Source organism: Mirounga leonina, unplaced genomic scaffold (assembly GCF_011800145.1).
Source record: "Mirounga leonina isolate KUSES-001 unplaced genomic scaffold, KU_Mleo_1.0 Mir_154, whole genome shotgun sequence".
NCBI lineage: Eukaryota > Metazoa > Chordata > Mammalia > Carnivora > Phocidae > Mirounga > Mirounga leonina.
The window spans coordinates 43,809,193-43,827,924 of record NW_023270389.1 but is presented as its reverse complement, the minus strand read 5'-3'; the positions used below and the strand labels follow the sequence as shown (position 1 = coordinate 43,827,924).

Genomic DNA, 18,732 nt, shown 5'->3' with positions numbered 1-18,732 from the left:
AAAGAAAGAAAGAAAGAAAGAAAGAAAGAAAGAAAGAAAGAAAGAAAAGCTACTTCATAGAAACATTTTTATCTCATCTCAAGAGAAGAAAGCTAACCTGGTTATAACCTGAGGTGAAGTCTTCAACAGCATCCCTTCAGGGTCTACTTCACAGAACCATCACTACCAGCCCAGAAAGCTAGGGTTCTACAGTCACCACAGGTTCCCACAAAGAATTCCCACAGTGCTTCTGGGTGAAAGTTGGGTCCATTTGGCAAAAATAAACAAGGATTCACCAAAGACTGCCAAGCCAGAAAGGAAGAGAACTTATTTTCATTTTCCCTCAAGTGATTATGGTTGGGCGTAATTCTAAAACTGTACCAAATGAAATTTTTCTGGTTAACCTAAAGCAGTGGTGTCGTCACAGAGACAGAAGAGTAACAGTGTTTGTCTTGTTGAGGCTAAGCCCTGTCCTTTGTTTCTGCCATGCTTCCCAGGGCTGAGTGAGCCATGGCTCATCAGGGCATGATGTTCTGGACAGAACAAAGGTGAAGGTGAATCAACACCTGACCTTCAGCTTCCTTGAGCAGCCTGGGGCATCAGATTTTTGGAGTCAATCTCCCTGACAAGAATTCTCTGTTTTTAACAAATTGTGAACTTCTCCAACAGACCAAAAATTTTATTGATGTTGTATTAGTTTTCCATTGCTGCCATAACAAATTATTACAGACTCAGTGGCTTAAACAACATGAAGGTCAGAAGTCCAACACATGAGGGCACCTGGGTAGCTCAGTTGGTTAAGCAACTGCCTTCGGCTCAGGTCGTGATTCTGGAGTCCTGGGATCAAGTCCCACATTGGGCTCCCCGCTCAGCGCGGAGTCTGCTTCTCCCTCTGACCCTCCCCCTTCTCATGCTCTCTCTCTCTCCCATTCTCTCTCTCAGGTAAATAAATAAAATCTTCAAAAAAAAAAAAAAAAAGAAGTCCAACACATGGTATCAGCATGACTGTGTTCCTTTCTAGAGGCTCTAGGAGAGAATCCATTTAATTGCTTTTTCTAGCTTCTAGAGGCTGCCCATACTTGGCCTATTGTCCCCTTCTTCCATCTTCAAAGCCAGCCACACAGCATCTCTCTGATCCTGTTTCCATCCTCACCTCTTTTCCTCTGATTCTCTTTCACCTCCACCTTTCACTTTTTTTTATTAAAGATTTTATTTATTTATTTGACAGAGAGAGAGAGAGACAGCCAGAGAGAGCACAAGCAGAGGGAGTGGCAGGCAGAGGGAGAGGGAGAAGCAGGCTCCCCGCTGAGCCAGGAGCCTGAGATGGGGCTCAATCCCAGGACCCTGGGATCATGACTTGAGCTGAAGGCAGACGCTTAACCAACTGAGCCACCCAGATGCCCTTCCACCTTTCACTTTTAAGGACCCTTGTGATTACATTGAACCCACTCAGATAATCCACAATAATCTCCTTATTTTAAGGTCAGCTAATTAGCAACCTTAATTCTACTTTGCCTGAAACCCAACATATTCATATTCCAGGGATTAATACTGGACATCTTGGGGGGGGGGGGGACATTATTCTGCCTGCCATGGATGGTTATGTAAGTTATTATAAATGTTATATCTTTTATCATTTTATGAGCTAAACTGTTTTTCTCCACCTGATAAAGCATGAACCAGCAAGAGCATGGGACCTTTCATGAGGATGTGCCTTATAAAAGTTTTCAATGCTCTTTTCAATGTTAGAAGCACTGATACCAAAAGATTCTCACAGCCCTTGTCATAATCCTCTTTTCTATCAGCAAATATTTTTATCTTCCTAATAGTCACAATAAATAAGATATGAGTCCAATTTATCTTTCAACAAACTGCCTTTTTTTTTTTTTTTCTAAACTCATAACATCTACACCATCCAAGAGTTTTCTTGCCTGTGGGGTCATCAACACTCAAACCTAGAGAAAATCTATTTAAACTCATCTGATATAAAACAAATCTAAGAAATAGCTTTCATTTTCTAAGAAATTCTCACCCTAGCGGGATATCCAGTGTGTCTGCATTTTAAGCTGGAAAAGGAAACAAAGGAATGTTATGATTTCCTGAAAGCTTTCCCACTATATGAACATGATGAGCATCCTGGAGCCAACTGACCAATAAATCTCAACTTTTTCATGGATTCTAGGACAAAAGACTCAATAAGTGAACCACTCTATTTGTTTCCACTTGATTTTGTAGTGAGGTGGAGAGGGGAATTACTAAAATAAATGTAGAGAATGGTACATCATTATTTTGACAAACTTTTCTATGTAAGTGATAGAAGTTAGATATAAGTAAATTTCAGAAGCAAAGGTGTAGGAAAAAATCACATTATGAGTTTAATAGTAACATTTAATACACATGTTACTACTGTGAGAGACCAGCAACTGGAGTTGACTTATGGTTACCACTGTAAGATGCTGTGAGGCCCTAGTCTAAGGAGGTTAGATTCCAGTATCTGCTCCCAAGAGTTCTCTGTTCATAACCCTCTGTCCTTGGACCTGAAAGAATAGAGGGAAGATATTAGAAACTCTGCCTCCCACTAAAAGAGAAGGAAGTAACGAAACCTCATGAGCAATGCATGCAAGCACAAATCTAGGAAAACTGGACAAGTGCATAGTTCCATTCCAGAACTAAATTTCAAAATTATTTTAAAATGAGGTTGAACATCTCAAAAAATCTCAAAATGCTTACCCAGCTACTCATGCTAAGAAATCATTTGAGAGCTGAATGTATTTGTGTTACAAGCTTTTGAAAGGATGTTTACTATGACCACCTCACAGTTCCCAGGGGCAACAAAGATTTTTTTGAAAAGTGTACATTCGCTCAATAAAATGAGAAGAAAGCCACAAAGAGGTAGAAAATATTTTCAAAAGACATATATTATAAAGATTTTTATCCAAAATATACAAAAACTCCTAAAATTCAACAGTAAGAAATTGAACAACATGATTAAAAAATGGGCAGAAAAGAACTTCCAGTTTCCAGTCCAGCAGGAGCTTACAAGTAGCCACTCCATCCTAACAACAAGTGAAAAGCTGACTAAACTGGAAAATGAACAACTATTCTTAGATCCATCAGAAAAGTGAGTTCACAGGGCAAACCACTGCTCCTCATAACTGAAGAGCAGACAGGCAGATACAAAGAATCACAACTTGTCCGAGCAGAAATTCCATGGAAACCAGTGCCAGGGTAGGAAAACCTGAATTGTAATTACTGAATTGCTGGAGGCTCAGTGAGGACAAGACTAAGAAAGATAAACTACAGGGAGACCCAGTCACAGATGTACTGCCACACTTTTGTGAGTTTTACCTCTAGGAGGCTGACCAGGTTCCCAGAGTAAATATCAGAGAAAAATCTCCTGGTACAGGGGCATCTGGGTGGCTCAGTCAGTTAAGCATCTGGCTTCGGTTCAGGTCATGATCTTGGGGTCCTGGCATCAAGCCTCATGTCAGGCTCCCTCCTCAGTGGGGAGTCTGCTTCTCCCTCTCCCTCTGCCCCCTCCCCTGTGATCATGCTCTCTCTCTCTGTCAAATAAATAAATAAAATCTTAAAAAAAAAATGTCTCCTGGTACTTCTAGCAAGGGAAAGTGAAAAGGAACCATCTTGAAATACACCAGAGTATTCTGTTCTTCTTAAGAACACCCGCTCTCAAGACAAACTATTTTACCAGAGCTTAATCTACCCAGGGAAAGGAAAATGCCTGCTCTAGCCTCTTCTAGCCTTCCATGTGGGGGAAGGGAAATACCCATCTTGAGGCCCACCCTGGCCATCCTTTCACTAAGGATGAAGGGGGAGAAAAAACAACTAAGAAACACTGGTGAAGTTCACAGTCCAGGGCCACGGGTTCACCATTAGACTGAAACCTAACCATAGGATTACAGAAAGCTTCCCTTCCCCCTACATTTCAAGTACATCAGGAACAACCAATTTCCTTTTACTGGGTACATCATATCCACCTTTCATCAAAATATTACAAGACATGCTAAAAGGCAAAACAAAACAAAACAATCAAACACATTGTGAAGAAACTGGATAAGCATCAGAACCAGAGTCAGATATAGCAGGAATGGCAGAAATCAGATTGGGAATTTTTTAAAACTATGATTAACTTGTTAAGGAAAAAGTAGACCATATACAAGATGGATAATATAAGCAGAGAAATGGAAATAAAGGATAAGAAAGAAATGCTAGAAATCAAAAATATTGTAATAGAAATGAAGAATGCCTTTTAGGGACCCATTAGTAGATTCTGTAGAGAAAGAATCTCTACACTTGAGAATATGAAAATAGATACTTCTAAAACTGAGAAGCAAACAAACACAAATACACAAAAACAAATTAAAAATCCTCCCCAAAAGAACAGAATATCAAGCATTATGGGACAATTACAAAAGGTATAACATATGGGAATACCAGAAGGAGAGGAAACAGAAAAAATATCTAAGGAATAAAGAAGAAAAAATGAATGAGAATTTCCCCAAATTAATGTCAGACACAAAACCACAAATTCAAGAAGCTCAAAGAAGGGCACCTGGGTGGCTCAGACGGTTAAGCGGCTCCCTTTGGCTCAGGTCATGATCCCAGGGTCCTGGGATCGAGTCCCACATCGGGCTCCTTGCTCAACACAGAGCCTGCCTCTCCCTCTGCCTGCCTGCCACTCCCCCTGCTTATGCTCTCTCTCTCTCACTCTCTCTGTGTCAAATAAATAAACAAAATCTTAAAAAAAAAAAAAAAAAAAGAAGCTCAAAGAATATCAAGAAAGATAAATGCCCAAAACACTACACCGTGGCATATCATGTTCAAACTTCAGAAAATCAAAAACAGAAAAAAACCTTGAAAAAAGTACAGCAAACAAAACAAAACAAGAACACCTTACCTATAAAGAGCAAAAACCAGAATCATATCCAAGTTCTTCTCAGAAGCTATGCAAGCAAGAAGAAAGTGAAGTGAAATACCTAAAATGTTGACAGAAAAACCCACCAACCTGGAATTCTGTACTCTTCAAAACTATACTTCAAAAGTAAAGGAGAAATAAAGACTTTCTCAAATAAACAAAAACAAAAATCAAGGGAATTTTTAGCCAGTAGACCTGCCTTGGAAGAAACATTTAAAAAAGTTCCTCAGAGAGAAGGAATATGATATAGGTCAGAAATTCATATCTACATCAAATTCACAGAAGAATAAATAGACAGGGGCACCTGGGTGGCTCAGTCATTAAGCGTCTGCCTTCAGCTCAGGTCATGATCCCAGGGTCCTGGGATTGAGCCCCGCATCGGGCTCCCTGCTCAGCTGGAAGCCTGCTTCTCCCTCTCCCACTCCCTCTGCTTGTGTTCCCTCTCTCGCTGTGTCTCTCTCTGTCAAATAAATAAATAAAATCTTTAAAAAAAAAAAAAAAAGAATAAATAGACAATCTGAATAGGCCTATATTTGTTAAAGAAACTGAATCAATAATCAATAACCTTCCAAAACAGAAATACTAGGTCCAGATGGGTTCCCTGGTAAGTTCTACCAAACATTTAAGGAAGAGATTATACTGATTCTCTACAACATCTTTCAGAAGATAGGATCAGAGGGACTACTTCCTAACTCATTCTATAAGGCAAGTACTAACCTGATACCAAAAACAGACAAAGACATTATCAGAAAACTACAGACCAATATCTCTCATGAATATAGATGCAAAAACTCTCAAAAGAAAAAAGCAAATTAAATCCAACAATGTAAACAAAGAATTATACACCATAACCAAGTTGGATTTATTCCAAGTACACAAAACAGGTTCAACATTTGAAAATCAGTTCATGTAATCCATAACATCAATAGTTAATGAAGAAAAATCACATGATCATATCAATAGATACAGAAAAGGTATGTGACAAAATCAAACACTCATTCATGATAAAACTCTCAACAGACCAAGAATAGGGAAAAATTTCCTCAACTTGATAAATAACATCTACAAAAATCTACAGGTAACATCATACTTAACAATGAGAAACTCAAAGCTTTCCCACTCACATCAGGAACAAAGCAAGATGTCCCCTCTCACCACTGCGTTTAAACATTGTTCTGGAAATCCTAGCTAATACAAAAAGCAAAAACAAAAAACAAGAAAAGGAAATAAAGGGAAAACAGATTGAGAAGAAGGAAATAAAGCCATCTCTGTTTGCAGATACCATGATTATCTATGTGGAAAATCTGAAAAAAAAAATCAACCAAAAACTCTGGGAACTAATAAGTGATTACAATAAGATTGCAGAATACAAGATTAACATACAAAAGTTAATTGCTTTCCTATATACTAGCAATGAACAAGTGGAATTTGAAATTAAAAACACATAAACCCTTCACATTAGCACCGTCCCCAAAATGAAATATTATGTATAAATCTTTAAAAAAATGTAAAAGATTTATATGAGCTAAACTACAAAACCCTTATGAAAGATATCAAAGAAGAACTAAATAGAGAAATGTTCCATGTTCATGAATGAGAAGACTCAATACTGTCAAAATGTCAGTTCTTCTCAACTTGATCTATAAATTCAATGCACGCTCAACCAAAATCCCAGCAAGTTATTTTGTGGATATTGACAAATGGATTTTAAAGTTTATTTGGAGAGGCAAAAGACCCAGAAAAACCAACTCAATTTTGAAACAGAACAAAGTCATAGGATTGATGCTACCTGATTTCAAGACTTGCTGTATAAAGCTACAGTAATCAAGACTGTACAGTATTGGTGAAAACAGATAAATAGATCAATGAAGCAGAATAGAGAATCCAAAAATAGACCCACATGAATACAGTCAACTGATCTTCGACAAAGGAGCAAAAGCAATACAATGGAGCAAAGACAGTCTTTTCAACAAATGATGAGTGATAGAACAACTGAATATTCACATGCAAAAAAAATGAAATCTAGATACAGACCTTATACCTTTCACAAAATTCAACTCACAGACCTAAATGTAAAACATGAAACTATAAAACTTCTAGACGGTAACATAGGACAAGACTCAGATGATCTTGGGTATGTCCTTTTCTTTTTTTTTTTTTTTTTAAAGATTTTATTTGTAAGTAATCTCTGTACCTAATGTGGGGCTCAAACCCACAATCCCTCGAGATCAAGAGTTGCATGCTCCACTGACTGAGACAGCCAGATGCTGCGACGATGTCCTTTTAAATACAACAGCAAAGGCACAAATCATGAAAGAAAACATTGGTAAGCTGGATGTCATTAAAATTAAAAACTTCTGCACTGCAAAAGACAATGTTAAGAAATGAGAAGACAAGCCACAGACTTGGAGAAAACATTTGCAAAACTCACATCTGATAAAGGACTGTTATCCAAAATATACAAAGAACTCTAAAAACTCAACAATAAGAAAACAAACAACACAATTAAAAAATGGGCAAAAGACCTAAATAGACAAATTGCCAAAGAAGATACACAGATGAGAAATAAGCACATGAAAAGATATCATATGTCATTATGGAACTGCAAATCTAAAATACAATGAGATACCATTACACACCTATCAGAATGGCCAAAATCTAAAACACTGAGAATACCAAATACTAACAAGGATGTGGAGCAACAGGAACTCTTGTTGACTGGGGTGGGAATGCATCCACTTTGAAAGACAGTTTAGCAATTTCTTACAAAACTAAACACACTCTTCTCCCATGATCTAGCATCTTTGCTCCTTGATATTTACCCAAAGGAGCCAAAAACTTAGATCTGCACAAAAACCTATAGATGGATGTTTATAGCACTTTTATTTTATTTTATTTTATCATTTAATTGCCAAAACTTAGAAACAACCAAGATGCCTTTCAGTAGCTGAATAAATAGACTGTGGTACATTCAGACAATGGAATATTATTTGGCACTAAAAAAAAATGAGCTATTAAGCCATGAAAAGACATGGAGGAGCCTTAATTGCATGCTACTAAGTGAAAGAAGCCAATCTGAAAAGGCTACATACTGAACGATTCCAACCATGTGACATTCTGGAAAAGGCAAAACTATGGGGGCAATAAAAAAATCAGTGATTGCCAGGGATTGGGGTGGGGAGAGGGAGAGATGAATAGGCAGAGCACAGAGGATTTTTAGGGCAGTGATACTATTCTGTATGATACTATAATGATGAATACATGTCATTATACATTTGTCCGAACACACAGAATGTACAATACCAAGTGTGAACCCTAACTTAACTATGGACCTTGGTTGATAATGACGTGTCTGTCAATGACTGTAACAAATGTACCACTGTAGTGTGGGATGTTGATAGTGGGGGCATGTGTGGGGGCAGGAGGTATGCGGGAACTCACGGTACTTTCCACAGTTTTGCTATGAACCTTAAATTCTATAAAAAAAAGTCTTTCTTTTTAAAGTACATATTGAGCCCTCACTGCCTTGACAGTAATGGTACAAGTCTTTAGATTTATTTGTCTGTCCCACTAAATGGAGGCAGACGCTGGGTAATGTTCACGGTTGTACCTTCCAATGTGAGTGCTCATAATAGGCATGAATAATATATAAACCATTATTTATCCATTGGACAGATAGTTCCTAAGCACCTACTGACAGATACCATTCCTAAGGATACAGCCATGAACAGGATATGCATGGTCACTAAGTGGGGGAGTAGGGGAGACAGTCAAGAAATAAGCAAGATAAATAGGGACGCCTGGGTGGCTCAGTTGGTTAAGCGTCTGCCTTTGGCTCAGGTCATGATCCCAGGGTCCTGGGATCAAGTCCCGCATCGGGCTCCCTGCTCTGCAGGGAGCCTGCTTCTCCCTCTGCCTCTGTCTCTCTCTCTCTGTCTCTCATGAATAAATAAATAAAAAATCTTAAAAAAAAAAAGCAACATAAATAAAAAAGGGAATTTCCAATAGTAGAAAGTTCCATGAAGAAAGAAAAACTAACAGTAATTTCCTAAGCACTTAATATTTGCCAGCCACTATACTAAGAACTTAATATTATCAAGCTTAAACCTCATAATAACTCTGTAAGTATTAGGGTTATTTTTCATTCTAACGTTATAGATACAGAAATTGAAGCTAGTAAGATAAAGTAACTTGCCCAATGTTGCAGAGCGAGTAAGAAGTGCAAAACTGTAATCAAATCCATTTTCTCACTCCTGAGCTCATGCTCTAAACCATTACACTCTATTCATTACATGAATCTCATGACTAAAAGAAAGACAGGAAAACTGCTTTTCCCATAAATATCGTAAAACTCTGAAAGGAAACAGAAGCATATTTGGCACTTATGACAAAGTCTGTGGAAATAAATAAAACATTTTCAAGCTTTATATTAAGTTTTTAATTCCAGTTAGTTAACATACAGTGTTATGGTAGTTTAAGGTATACAATATAGTGACTCATCATTTCCATACAACACCCTGTGCTCGTCCCAAGTGCACGCCTTCATCCCCACCGCCTATTTCACCCATCACCCCACCCCCGCCCCTCTGGTAACCATCAGTTTGTTCTCTACAATTAAGTCTGTATGTTGATTTGTCTCTCTCTCTCATTTTTTCCCTTTGTTTGTTTTGCTTCTCAAATTTTACATATGAGTGAAATCATATGGTATGTGTCTTTCTCTGACTGACTTATTTTGTCAAGCTTTATAGTTGATCGACTCTTGTCTGTGCTGTGGAGGAACTGGTTTCACTCAGCAAGGTCAGCTCCTTTCTTGCTGGTTATTGGTACAGCATCTTTTACATAGGAAGATGTTACTACTCCAGGTGTCATAATGTATGGGTTTAAGATTACTATCTCTGTAGTGATAATATATTTGCATAAATCCTCCCAAGCTTTCTCATTTACTATACCCCTGTCCTCCAAGAAGGGTCCTCATTGGGAAGTAGCAGATTCAGGTCAGTGGATTTGGCCTGAGCACATCAAATAAACAGAAATACTCTAGACACTCAGACCCAATAGTGACCTTGATGGTCCATGACCTATTTAACCACCCTACTTTGCTGGCCAACATCCAGTTTTGTTTGGGTAATATCCATCTCCCAAATCCTCTCTTAATTGTCTCTGTGATAGACTCTAGTTCTTACGTCCCAAGGATTGTACAAATTTTGATTATACACATTTATTTGTATAGTGATTTAATGTTACTTTTCCCCCATTAGCTATTAAATATGAAGAGTACAGGAGTCATGAACAGTTTGCCCACCATTATATACACAGCACCTTGAACAATAAAGTACATGGTACATATTAAACATCTGGTAACTATCATTTGAACAGATGAACAAATAGGAATATTGATGTCCAAGTGAATTGTTCACAACTACATGAAGAGAGTAATGTAGTTTCCAAGGAAAGTCAATTGAGTATAGCTGAGGGGGATCCCCAAATCACCCTTTTAAAATGGCAAAAACAGATCATGGGAAGTAATATGGTATGCTTGGAAAAAGATTCCAACTCAGAAAGAGGTAAGTTTTAATTCCAGCTCTGCCACTTACTGATTCAATGTTTCTGAGCCTCAGTTTTCTTATCTGTAAACATGGAAGTAATGTAATGATAAAGTGAGATGAAGTCTGTGAAAATGCATGGCAAGAAAACATAAAAAGAAGAGATAAGTTCAGAGACCCCCTGAATTAGTCTCCTCTCTGGGACCTAAGCAAGCAAATTTAAGTCAGATTGGTCTTGTAGTATAATGTTTATGGATGCCTTTAATCTTTATCCTCTCCAAAAGTCCTCCACTGGGAGAATTCACTTGAAATGAAGGGGTACTTCAGATGTGCTCAGTTCTTTCCAAACTGTGAACTGAGTGCCAACAATGGCTTAGCAAAAGTTTCTGGAGACACATTCACCCCTATTCTGCTTGTCCCTGGCATTCTGATTACTTCTGATATGAAGGATATTGATTAGAGAAAGACAGAATGATCAAGAAATGGCCCAAAATGACAGGTGTCTAAAGAAAAATCTAGGTATGTGTATAAACATTTCATGGTCCTCAGTGAGGATCACTAGTTGAAGTAGGCTTCTCCCTACATTTGAGGTTGGGTATTTTCAGTGGGACCTAACTCCCTTACTTTTTTTTAATGGTATGGTGGGAAGAATATATGTTAAGTGGAATGTATATTTGAAGTTAAGAGAAAATAAAATCTCAAAGCATTAACACAAACAGCTGAGCCACAATTCAAAACTTTCTCTTAGGTTAAAAGGAAGTCAATGAGCCCTAGAATCAACTGAGCCATGGTGACAAGCACAGAAAAACAGGATTCCTGGTGAACCTCTGATAACCCCAAGCAAGAGAAAAAGCAAACACATGGAATTAGCTATATATGACTTCAAACCACTGTCTATTGGTCAGTCACAAACACTCATATTAGCAGAATGAAAAAAGTGTAAAAAGATTTTTTTTTAACCACATAAAGTTCCATACAAGAAAAGTCACAGGATTGGAAGTCTTAAGGAAAATCAAAGCTTGACTTCAAATAAGCTTTCCTCAACAACAAAAAACAAATAAGCTTTCCTCTGGGGGTAAATAAAGACTGCAGCATCTGCCTTCAATCCATTCTTGACTGGTTAGGATTAGCACATCCTATAATAACTTCTCAGTGTTGATTTCACAAAAGATAAGCAATCTACTATTAAGAAGCCAAGAGAAATCATAAAAAAGTTACATCAGAGACTCACAAACAACCCTACCACGATTTACTAACAAGAAAAGAGTATATCAAATTTATCTTCAGAAAAGGTAGGTTTGTGCAATTTAATTGCTTACCTCCCAATTACAGACATTAAAACTCCCAACAAGCAATTTAAGAACCCAGTGTTCCACAGTATCTGCATTTTGGTTAAAATTAAACAAAGATTAACATCTGGCCACAAGACCTAAGTAAGTAGGAAATGGGAGAAAGAAATATTCATGTTGGAGTTTGTACATACCATGGACAAATCAAATTTCCACAGAGGAAGCAAAATAAATGAGATTTATTTCTCCGAACTTCTACAGAACATGTTAAGAGTTTCATTTTTACACCATCTGAAGTGGTTGCCCACTTGTTTTATGAGTGTAAGCCTTATCTTTTGCAGTAAAATATTAAGTTCTCAGGGGGTAGATTCAGGTTTTTGCAGAGCATATGGAATTTGAAGGGCCCTCTCTAAGAAAAAGAATACAAAATTGTGAATACAAATTATGTAAGAGAGTATTGCAAGTAAGTGAATGACCCTGGAGGTTAAGTACCAACAGCTTCACAGTAAATTCACCACAAGGGTGAGAACCAACCAAGTCTTCTATTTCTGTTTCACGCAAATGCTGTCTTGCAGAGTATTGGGTATTTTATAGGCATTCAGTGCTTGTTGATTCCACTCATTTCAGAGGCAAGCAAAGGATAGGACTATGAGATGAAATTTAAGGCCAAGCCATGGCCCATCCAAACAGGTCAAGATAAATCTTAACTCTTTTGTTCAGTTATACCTTAAATGATAGTTTGAACTAAATTGAATTTGAATTCTGAATTCAAATTTTGAATTTGAATTCATGCTGATTGTGTTATTTATTAACTGTCATCCAGTTAATCTTTTAAAAATCCAAAAATGTGTATCTCCTATAATAGAATGAAGAAAAAATTTTAAAAATCATCAAATAAAAGCTGGATGTACATGAGTCACAGACTAAACACTCTAGTTCCTGTGTGTATGCCCACTACTTAGGATGAACAGCTGGATTCATGTGCACTCCTTTACTGACTGTGGACATCTGTGGCCTATTATCAGTAGAGTTGCCCCATAAGTAGAATTGGTTGCCAATTCCAAAGGAAAACTTGTAGGAGTTTTTGATGGGTTGACCTATTTCCCCATACTGTTGGCCAACCATATACTGCATATACTGCATCCTTTATATACACATGAAATAGCAAAAAGAAAATTCATGTAATTCTCCAAGTTCTACTTATAGGTGTGAGATACTATACAAGCAAACAAACCGTAAAAGAAATGACTCACTAATCCCACAGGTTCATACTCCAAGCTTAACATTTTAAGTGCTGCCATGCAAAAAACTACAGAACTTTCTATCTATGCTGAAGTCCAGAGTTATCATGTCCAGATCAACGCATGATAAAGGACAGATAGACATTTTGTCAATGTTCCTGTATATGAACATATGAATAACCATCAGTCCAAATGATGTTACTCTGCCTTGCATCTATTGAGGAAAATACCTTGAGAAGAACTCACTGTTATCAATAACTTTAATCACATTGGAATAGAACTTTATTATTAAAGGCCTTACTTAAGACTGATAGATATGACTGCATAAAAAATTGCTTTAAATGTCTCCATGAAAAATATTAATAAACAACTTTTATTTTTTTAATATTTATTTATTTGAGAGAGAGCACATGAGTGAGCATGGGAGGGAAGGGCAGAGGGAGAGAGAAACTTAAGCAGACTCTGAGAACCAAGAGTCCAACACCCAACCAACTGAGCCACCCAGGTGACCCATTAATAAACAACTTTTAAAACCAAGGGACAGGGTCACCTGGGTAGCTCAGTCAGTTAAGCATCTGCCTTTGGCTCAGGTCATGATCCCGAGGTCCAGGGATCTAGCTCTGCGTCGGACTCCCTGCTCAGCAGGAAACCTGCTTGCTTTTCCCTCTAAGTCGCCTCCCTGCTCCCTAATCTCCCCTCTCTGCTCATGCTCTATCTCTCTCTCTTAAATAAATAAATGAATAAATGAATTAATAAATAAAATAAATAAAACCAAGGGACTGATTAGGGAAAATATTTCTGACACGATAGGCAAAAAACAAATTTCATAATATTAAAGAATTATAATCAGATGATCAATAATTAGATGACAATATTTCAAAACAAAAATAAGAAAAGGATATGAACAGACATAAACAGAAAACACAAATGCCCAGTAAATGTTTTAAAGATGCTAAACCTCACTCACAAATGTAAGAAACATAAACTTAAAAACAATGAGCTATTCTTCAATGGACAGATCATGATAGAGATGGTTTCAATGGCAGAGGTGAAAACATCCATAGTTCACAAGGGTGTGGGGAAAGCGAAGGAACAGGCAACTCTCATTTTCTGTGACAGGAATGTGGCTGATACAGCTTTCCGGAGGGTGATTTAGCAACACCTTTCACATTTTAAAATGTTTATCTATTTTATCCCATTGATCACTCTTCTATAAAATTATCCTATAGAATTCTCAAAGATATATATTCAAAGACACTCTTTGCAGCATTGTTTAAAAATTTAAAAAACAAATTAAAAAATTAGAGAGAGCTTAACTGTCCATCCATAGAATAATCTATTCAATAAATACTATAAGGCCACTAAAAAGAATATGGTAATCCATCTATATGTGATTTTGAAATAACAATATCTTACATTTCTTGAGCTTTCAATATGCCAGCCACTATTCTAGGCTTTTTGCATATGTTAATTCTCTTAATGAATAAAAAATCTCTAAGACGGGGCACCTGGGTGGCTCAGTCATTTGAGCGTCAGACTCTTGGTTTTGGCTCAGGTCATGATCTCAGCGTCATGAGATCGAGCCCCACGGTGGTCTCTGGGCTCATCAGGGAGTCTGCTTGAGATTCTCTCTCCCTCTCCCTCTGCCCCTCCCCTGACTTGTGTTCTCTAGTAAAATAAATAAATCTTTAAAAAAATATCTCCAAGACAGATAAGTTAAAAAAAAAAAAAAAAAACACAAAGTTGCAGAACAGACTGTGTACTATGATTCTATTTATATCATATAAAAAATAATATTTTTAACAAATATCAAATATGAACAAATATTATATATATTTATATAAGTGTATATGTGTGTATATATATATGTATATATGCCCAGAAAAATTGGGGAAGAATACAAAAGGAATGGTCTACAGTGATTACCTAGGAGGAGTGGGACTTGGGGGAAAAGAAAATGTTTACTTTCATAATTTTCTGAATTGTTTGAACTTTTCACTATATATATGGATTACTTCTATTTTTTAAAAGATTTTATTTATTTATTTGAGAGAGACAGATAGACATAGTGACAGAGATAGCGAGAGAGAGCACAAGCAGGGGGAGAGGGAAAGAGAGAGAAGGAGTAGCAGGCTCCCTGCTGTGGGGTTTGATTCCAGGACCCTGGGATCATGACCTGACCAAAGGCAGACACTTAACAGGCTGAGCCACCCAAGGGCCTCTATTACTTCTATTTTTAAAATGTTAATACGTGTTATCTGCTTAACTAGATTATGGTCTATTTAATTTTTTTCTTTCTACTTCCATAATTTTTTTAAAAACCTAATAAAAGATATTTGGGAAAACGTAGCAATATGAGAAAACATGAATGTTTCTTTTTATACCCTTCTGTGAGCACATGAGCGTATAATACTTTCAAAATTTTTTAAAAACCTAGCTAAAAGTCAGCATTCAACTACTCCAAGAAAAACATCCTATCTCATTTCCTCTCTTATGCAGGAAACCCCAGAATATAAGGATTTAGATGAGAACTCTCATGTCTCTAGAACAATTGTCTGACTGGTGGCTTTCTTCCTTCCAGTATCAAGTCAATTTAATAATAATTTATTAAAAGGTCAAACTTAATTATAAATAAAGCAAAAATGAGGGGGGAAATATAATTATCATTGTGTGAATTATAATACACACTGCTCTGCTATATGTAACATGTGACTTAACAACATAACCTGAGGATAATATTATGTGCACGTCCATAAAGCAGTCGATGCGCAGTAATTGTTAATAATATCATCACCATCATCATTGAAGCTACCATCCATTAGCTTTTTCCTACGGGTCTAATACTGAACCCCATGCTTCACATATATTAGCATATTTAATTCTCCCAGCAACCCCATAAGATTCCTGGTTACTGATTATTTACTAGAATAATATAAAATTATTAACATATGGAGAAAATTTTAGGGTGGCAAATAGTAAACTGAAACCCATACTCAACTGAGTCTAGATTTATAGCATGTACTCCTAAATATTTTATAGATTTTTTATAAGGTATTTCTACCAGAAATAAACCATAAAGTGGCTCCTGAATGGCCTTTGTGCCACTTGTTCCAAAAGCTATTCCTTCCAGTTAATCCTTTCTCATGCATCCCACTCGGCATACTGAGTGCAGGTGAATCCGAAACGCACGCCTTCCCTCTGCAGAAAGCTTTTCTCGTGTTTCTCTCATCTCGCAAACTCTGTTAGAGTCTTACCTGTCCAGCAGCAGTTCGAGCACCTCTTTAGTGGAGGCAAAGCCTCTGTATGTTGACAGGAAGATGCTGATATAGGTAAAGTCATTGTCTCCAAAAGCCGTCAGCAGGTTCTCCACCAGCTTCTCCAAGGTGCCGGCTTTGATGGTCCTGATCTTACAGGTTTCATACTGACTGACTGTATGTCCTGGAGGCAGCTGGTCCCCTTCAACCTGTACAATAAATTCATTATTAGGATCAGGCGAAATGGCTCCCCAAAGTAAAACCGAGAACACTGGAACGGTTGAAACACAACCTGTCACGTTTTCTCTGCTCTTATTTCATTTCCCTACAAGCCATGTAAGGCAATTCTCTCACCTCAGTGTAGCAGAGCGAGGTGGTGGGGGGGAGGGGGGTGTTACTTTACTTCATGGTGCTTACACTTGCTTCTATTTGATCCCCTGTCAAGAACCTGGTTGCTGGCCTAAAGAGGATGTTTCCCTTTGACCCCAGAATCAAGCTCAGCAGAAGTTAATTGATCATTTCCTTTGTATTGTTCCATGGTAAGCTGTCAAACTCACCCTTTTTTTTTTCTTATGTTATGTTAATCACCATACATCATTAGTTTTTGACGTAGTGTTCCATGATTCATTGATGTCAAACTCATTCTTAAAGACCACTCCTACAGCGGTGTGCTGGAGCTGACGCATACTGGCTTTGAAGAGGTGACTGTTAGATTTTTAGGATTTGTGTGAGCCAGCTGACATGTTACTAGGCTGAAAGACCAGCCTTGGTAGGAGTATGATCCCCATGGAAATCTCTGGAGATCTGACCATGGTCTGATATTCTTCAACCCACAAGAAGCAACAGCCTTCCTGATTCAGTATCATCAGCAATCAAGGGAATTGACCCAGAAGTGGCTGGACCAAGGAGCCCTGGGCTAATCTCTGGGGAGTGGTGGAAAGGGTGTGTGGGTATATGACCCCTGCCTCCTGGAGACTTGCAATGAATAAGAAAAGACATGGGCTCCTGAGAGGTAGCTATTACATGAGAACACACTGTGGATGGTATTGGCAGGTATAACCGCCCCTTGGGAGACATAAAACTTACCAACTGATTATGGATAAGATATGCAAAGCTTAAAATTGAGTCTGAGGGAAGAGAATTAAACTGAAGAACAACAGGAATGTACCTTACCTCCTGCCATAAATCTCTGCCTCACAAATTCTACAGAGATGCAGTTTTCAGCTTAACTTGTCCTTCACAGGCATGAAGACAACCTACCAAGAGGATCTTTTTCTAAAGCAAACCATCACTGTCAATGAGGCAAACAATCACCAGGTGGTTTTTCACAACGGTAAGTTTGAATTGTTGCATTACAGATTTTCCTAAACTGAAATAGCAGAAATAGCCAGATGTGTGAAAATCGAGGAAGAGGAGCAAAGAAGAGAGAACCGGATCTCTAAATGATGACCCTGCATTCACGAAGCCTCACGTTGGCTTTTTCTTCACCTGACCTGTCAGATGTTCAACCACTGGAAGGAAATTAGCTGGCAAGACTGCTTCCAGTAGGACCAAAGTGGTGGCTATCACTTTCAGAAAAGGGTGAGGGTAGCTCAATGTCATGATGTCTAAATGCTAACGGGAATGAATAGTAAGACTCCACCTTCCACAGTGGATGACTTTATTTCTTTATTTCCTTCTTGAAAGATACTTCGACTTTACTAAGGGGAGGGATCTGGTTCAGGCAAAATACCAAACATTTCTGTAGGCCTCTTTGGCCTGTTGACTCAGATCATGGCCTAATAACTGTCCTTTATCACTCTGTACATAGTTTTGAAACAGGCCTAATAGTATCCGTCTGTCCTCCCAGGAGTGTCAATCCACTTTAAGCAGAAACAATAAATGGAAAGGATATATGGCTTCAAAGTCTAATTACTTTTTTACCAGTTAGTACAGTGTTGCCCTACATGGGTGCTGTAAACACGAGTTCTAAAACAAAAGGTCCTGTGGCCAAGTTTGGGAACTCCAGAGTAAAACAAAGTCAAATACAGTTCTTTACTGCAGATTTGTCTTTAACATGCTAACGTGTTATGAAACTCTAAGACAAGGATATGATACATGATCCTTCCAAATGGACTTCCCTTTATTTTCACAGCATCTTGCAGACCATCAGAATGAACATACTTTGGAAAACGTTAGCTTAGTTAAGTCACTGTAATGCATTTAAACCATATTTCACTTTTGCCACTTTTCACTTAAAAAAAAAAAGACATGAGGGGCGCCTGGGTGGCTCAGTCGTTAAACGTCTGCCTTTGGCTTAGGTCATGATCCCAGGGTCCTGGGATCGAGCCCCGCATCGGTCTCCCTGCTCCGCGGGAAGCCTGCTTCTCCCTCTCCCACTCCCCCTGCTTGTGTTCCCTCTCTCGCTGTGTCTCTCTCTGTCAAATAAATAAAATCTTAAAAAAAAAAAAGACATGATAAAATACAATAATGTTAATTTTTATCTTCCAACAT

At 37.9% G+C, this 18,732-nt stretch overlaps 1 protein-coding gene across 7 annotated transcripts in view; it reads right to left on the bottom strand.

Annotated features, from left to right (window-relative positions):
* RGL1 (ral guanine nucleotide dissociation stimulator like 1) overlaps positions 1-18,732 on the bottom strand; it is a 251,420-nt gene that overhangs the window by 81,690 nt on the left and 150,998 nt on the right. For all 7 annotated transcript variants that reach the window (XM_035010628.1, XM_035010629.1, XM_035010630.1 and 4 more), the window contains one exon: positions 16,240-16,448. In XM_035010628.1, coding sequence (XP_034866519.1) covers positions 16,240-16,448 — 209 coding nt within the window. The remainder of the gene's footprint in view (positions 1-16,239; positions 16,449-18,732) is intronic.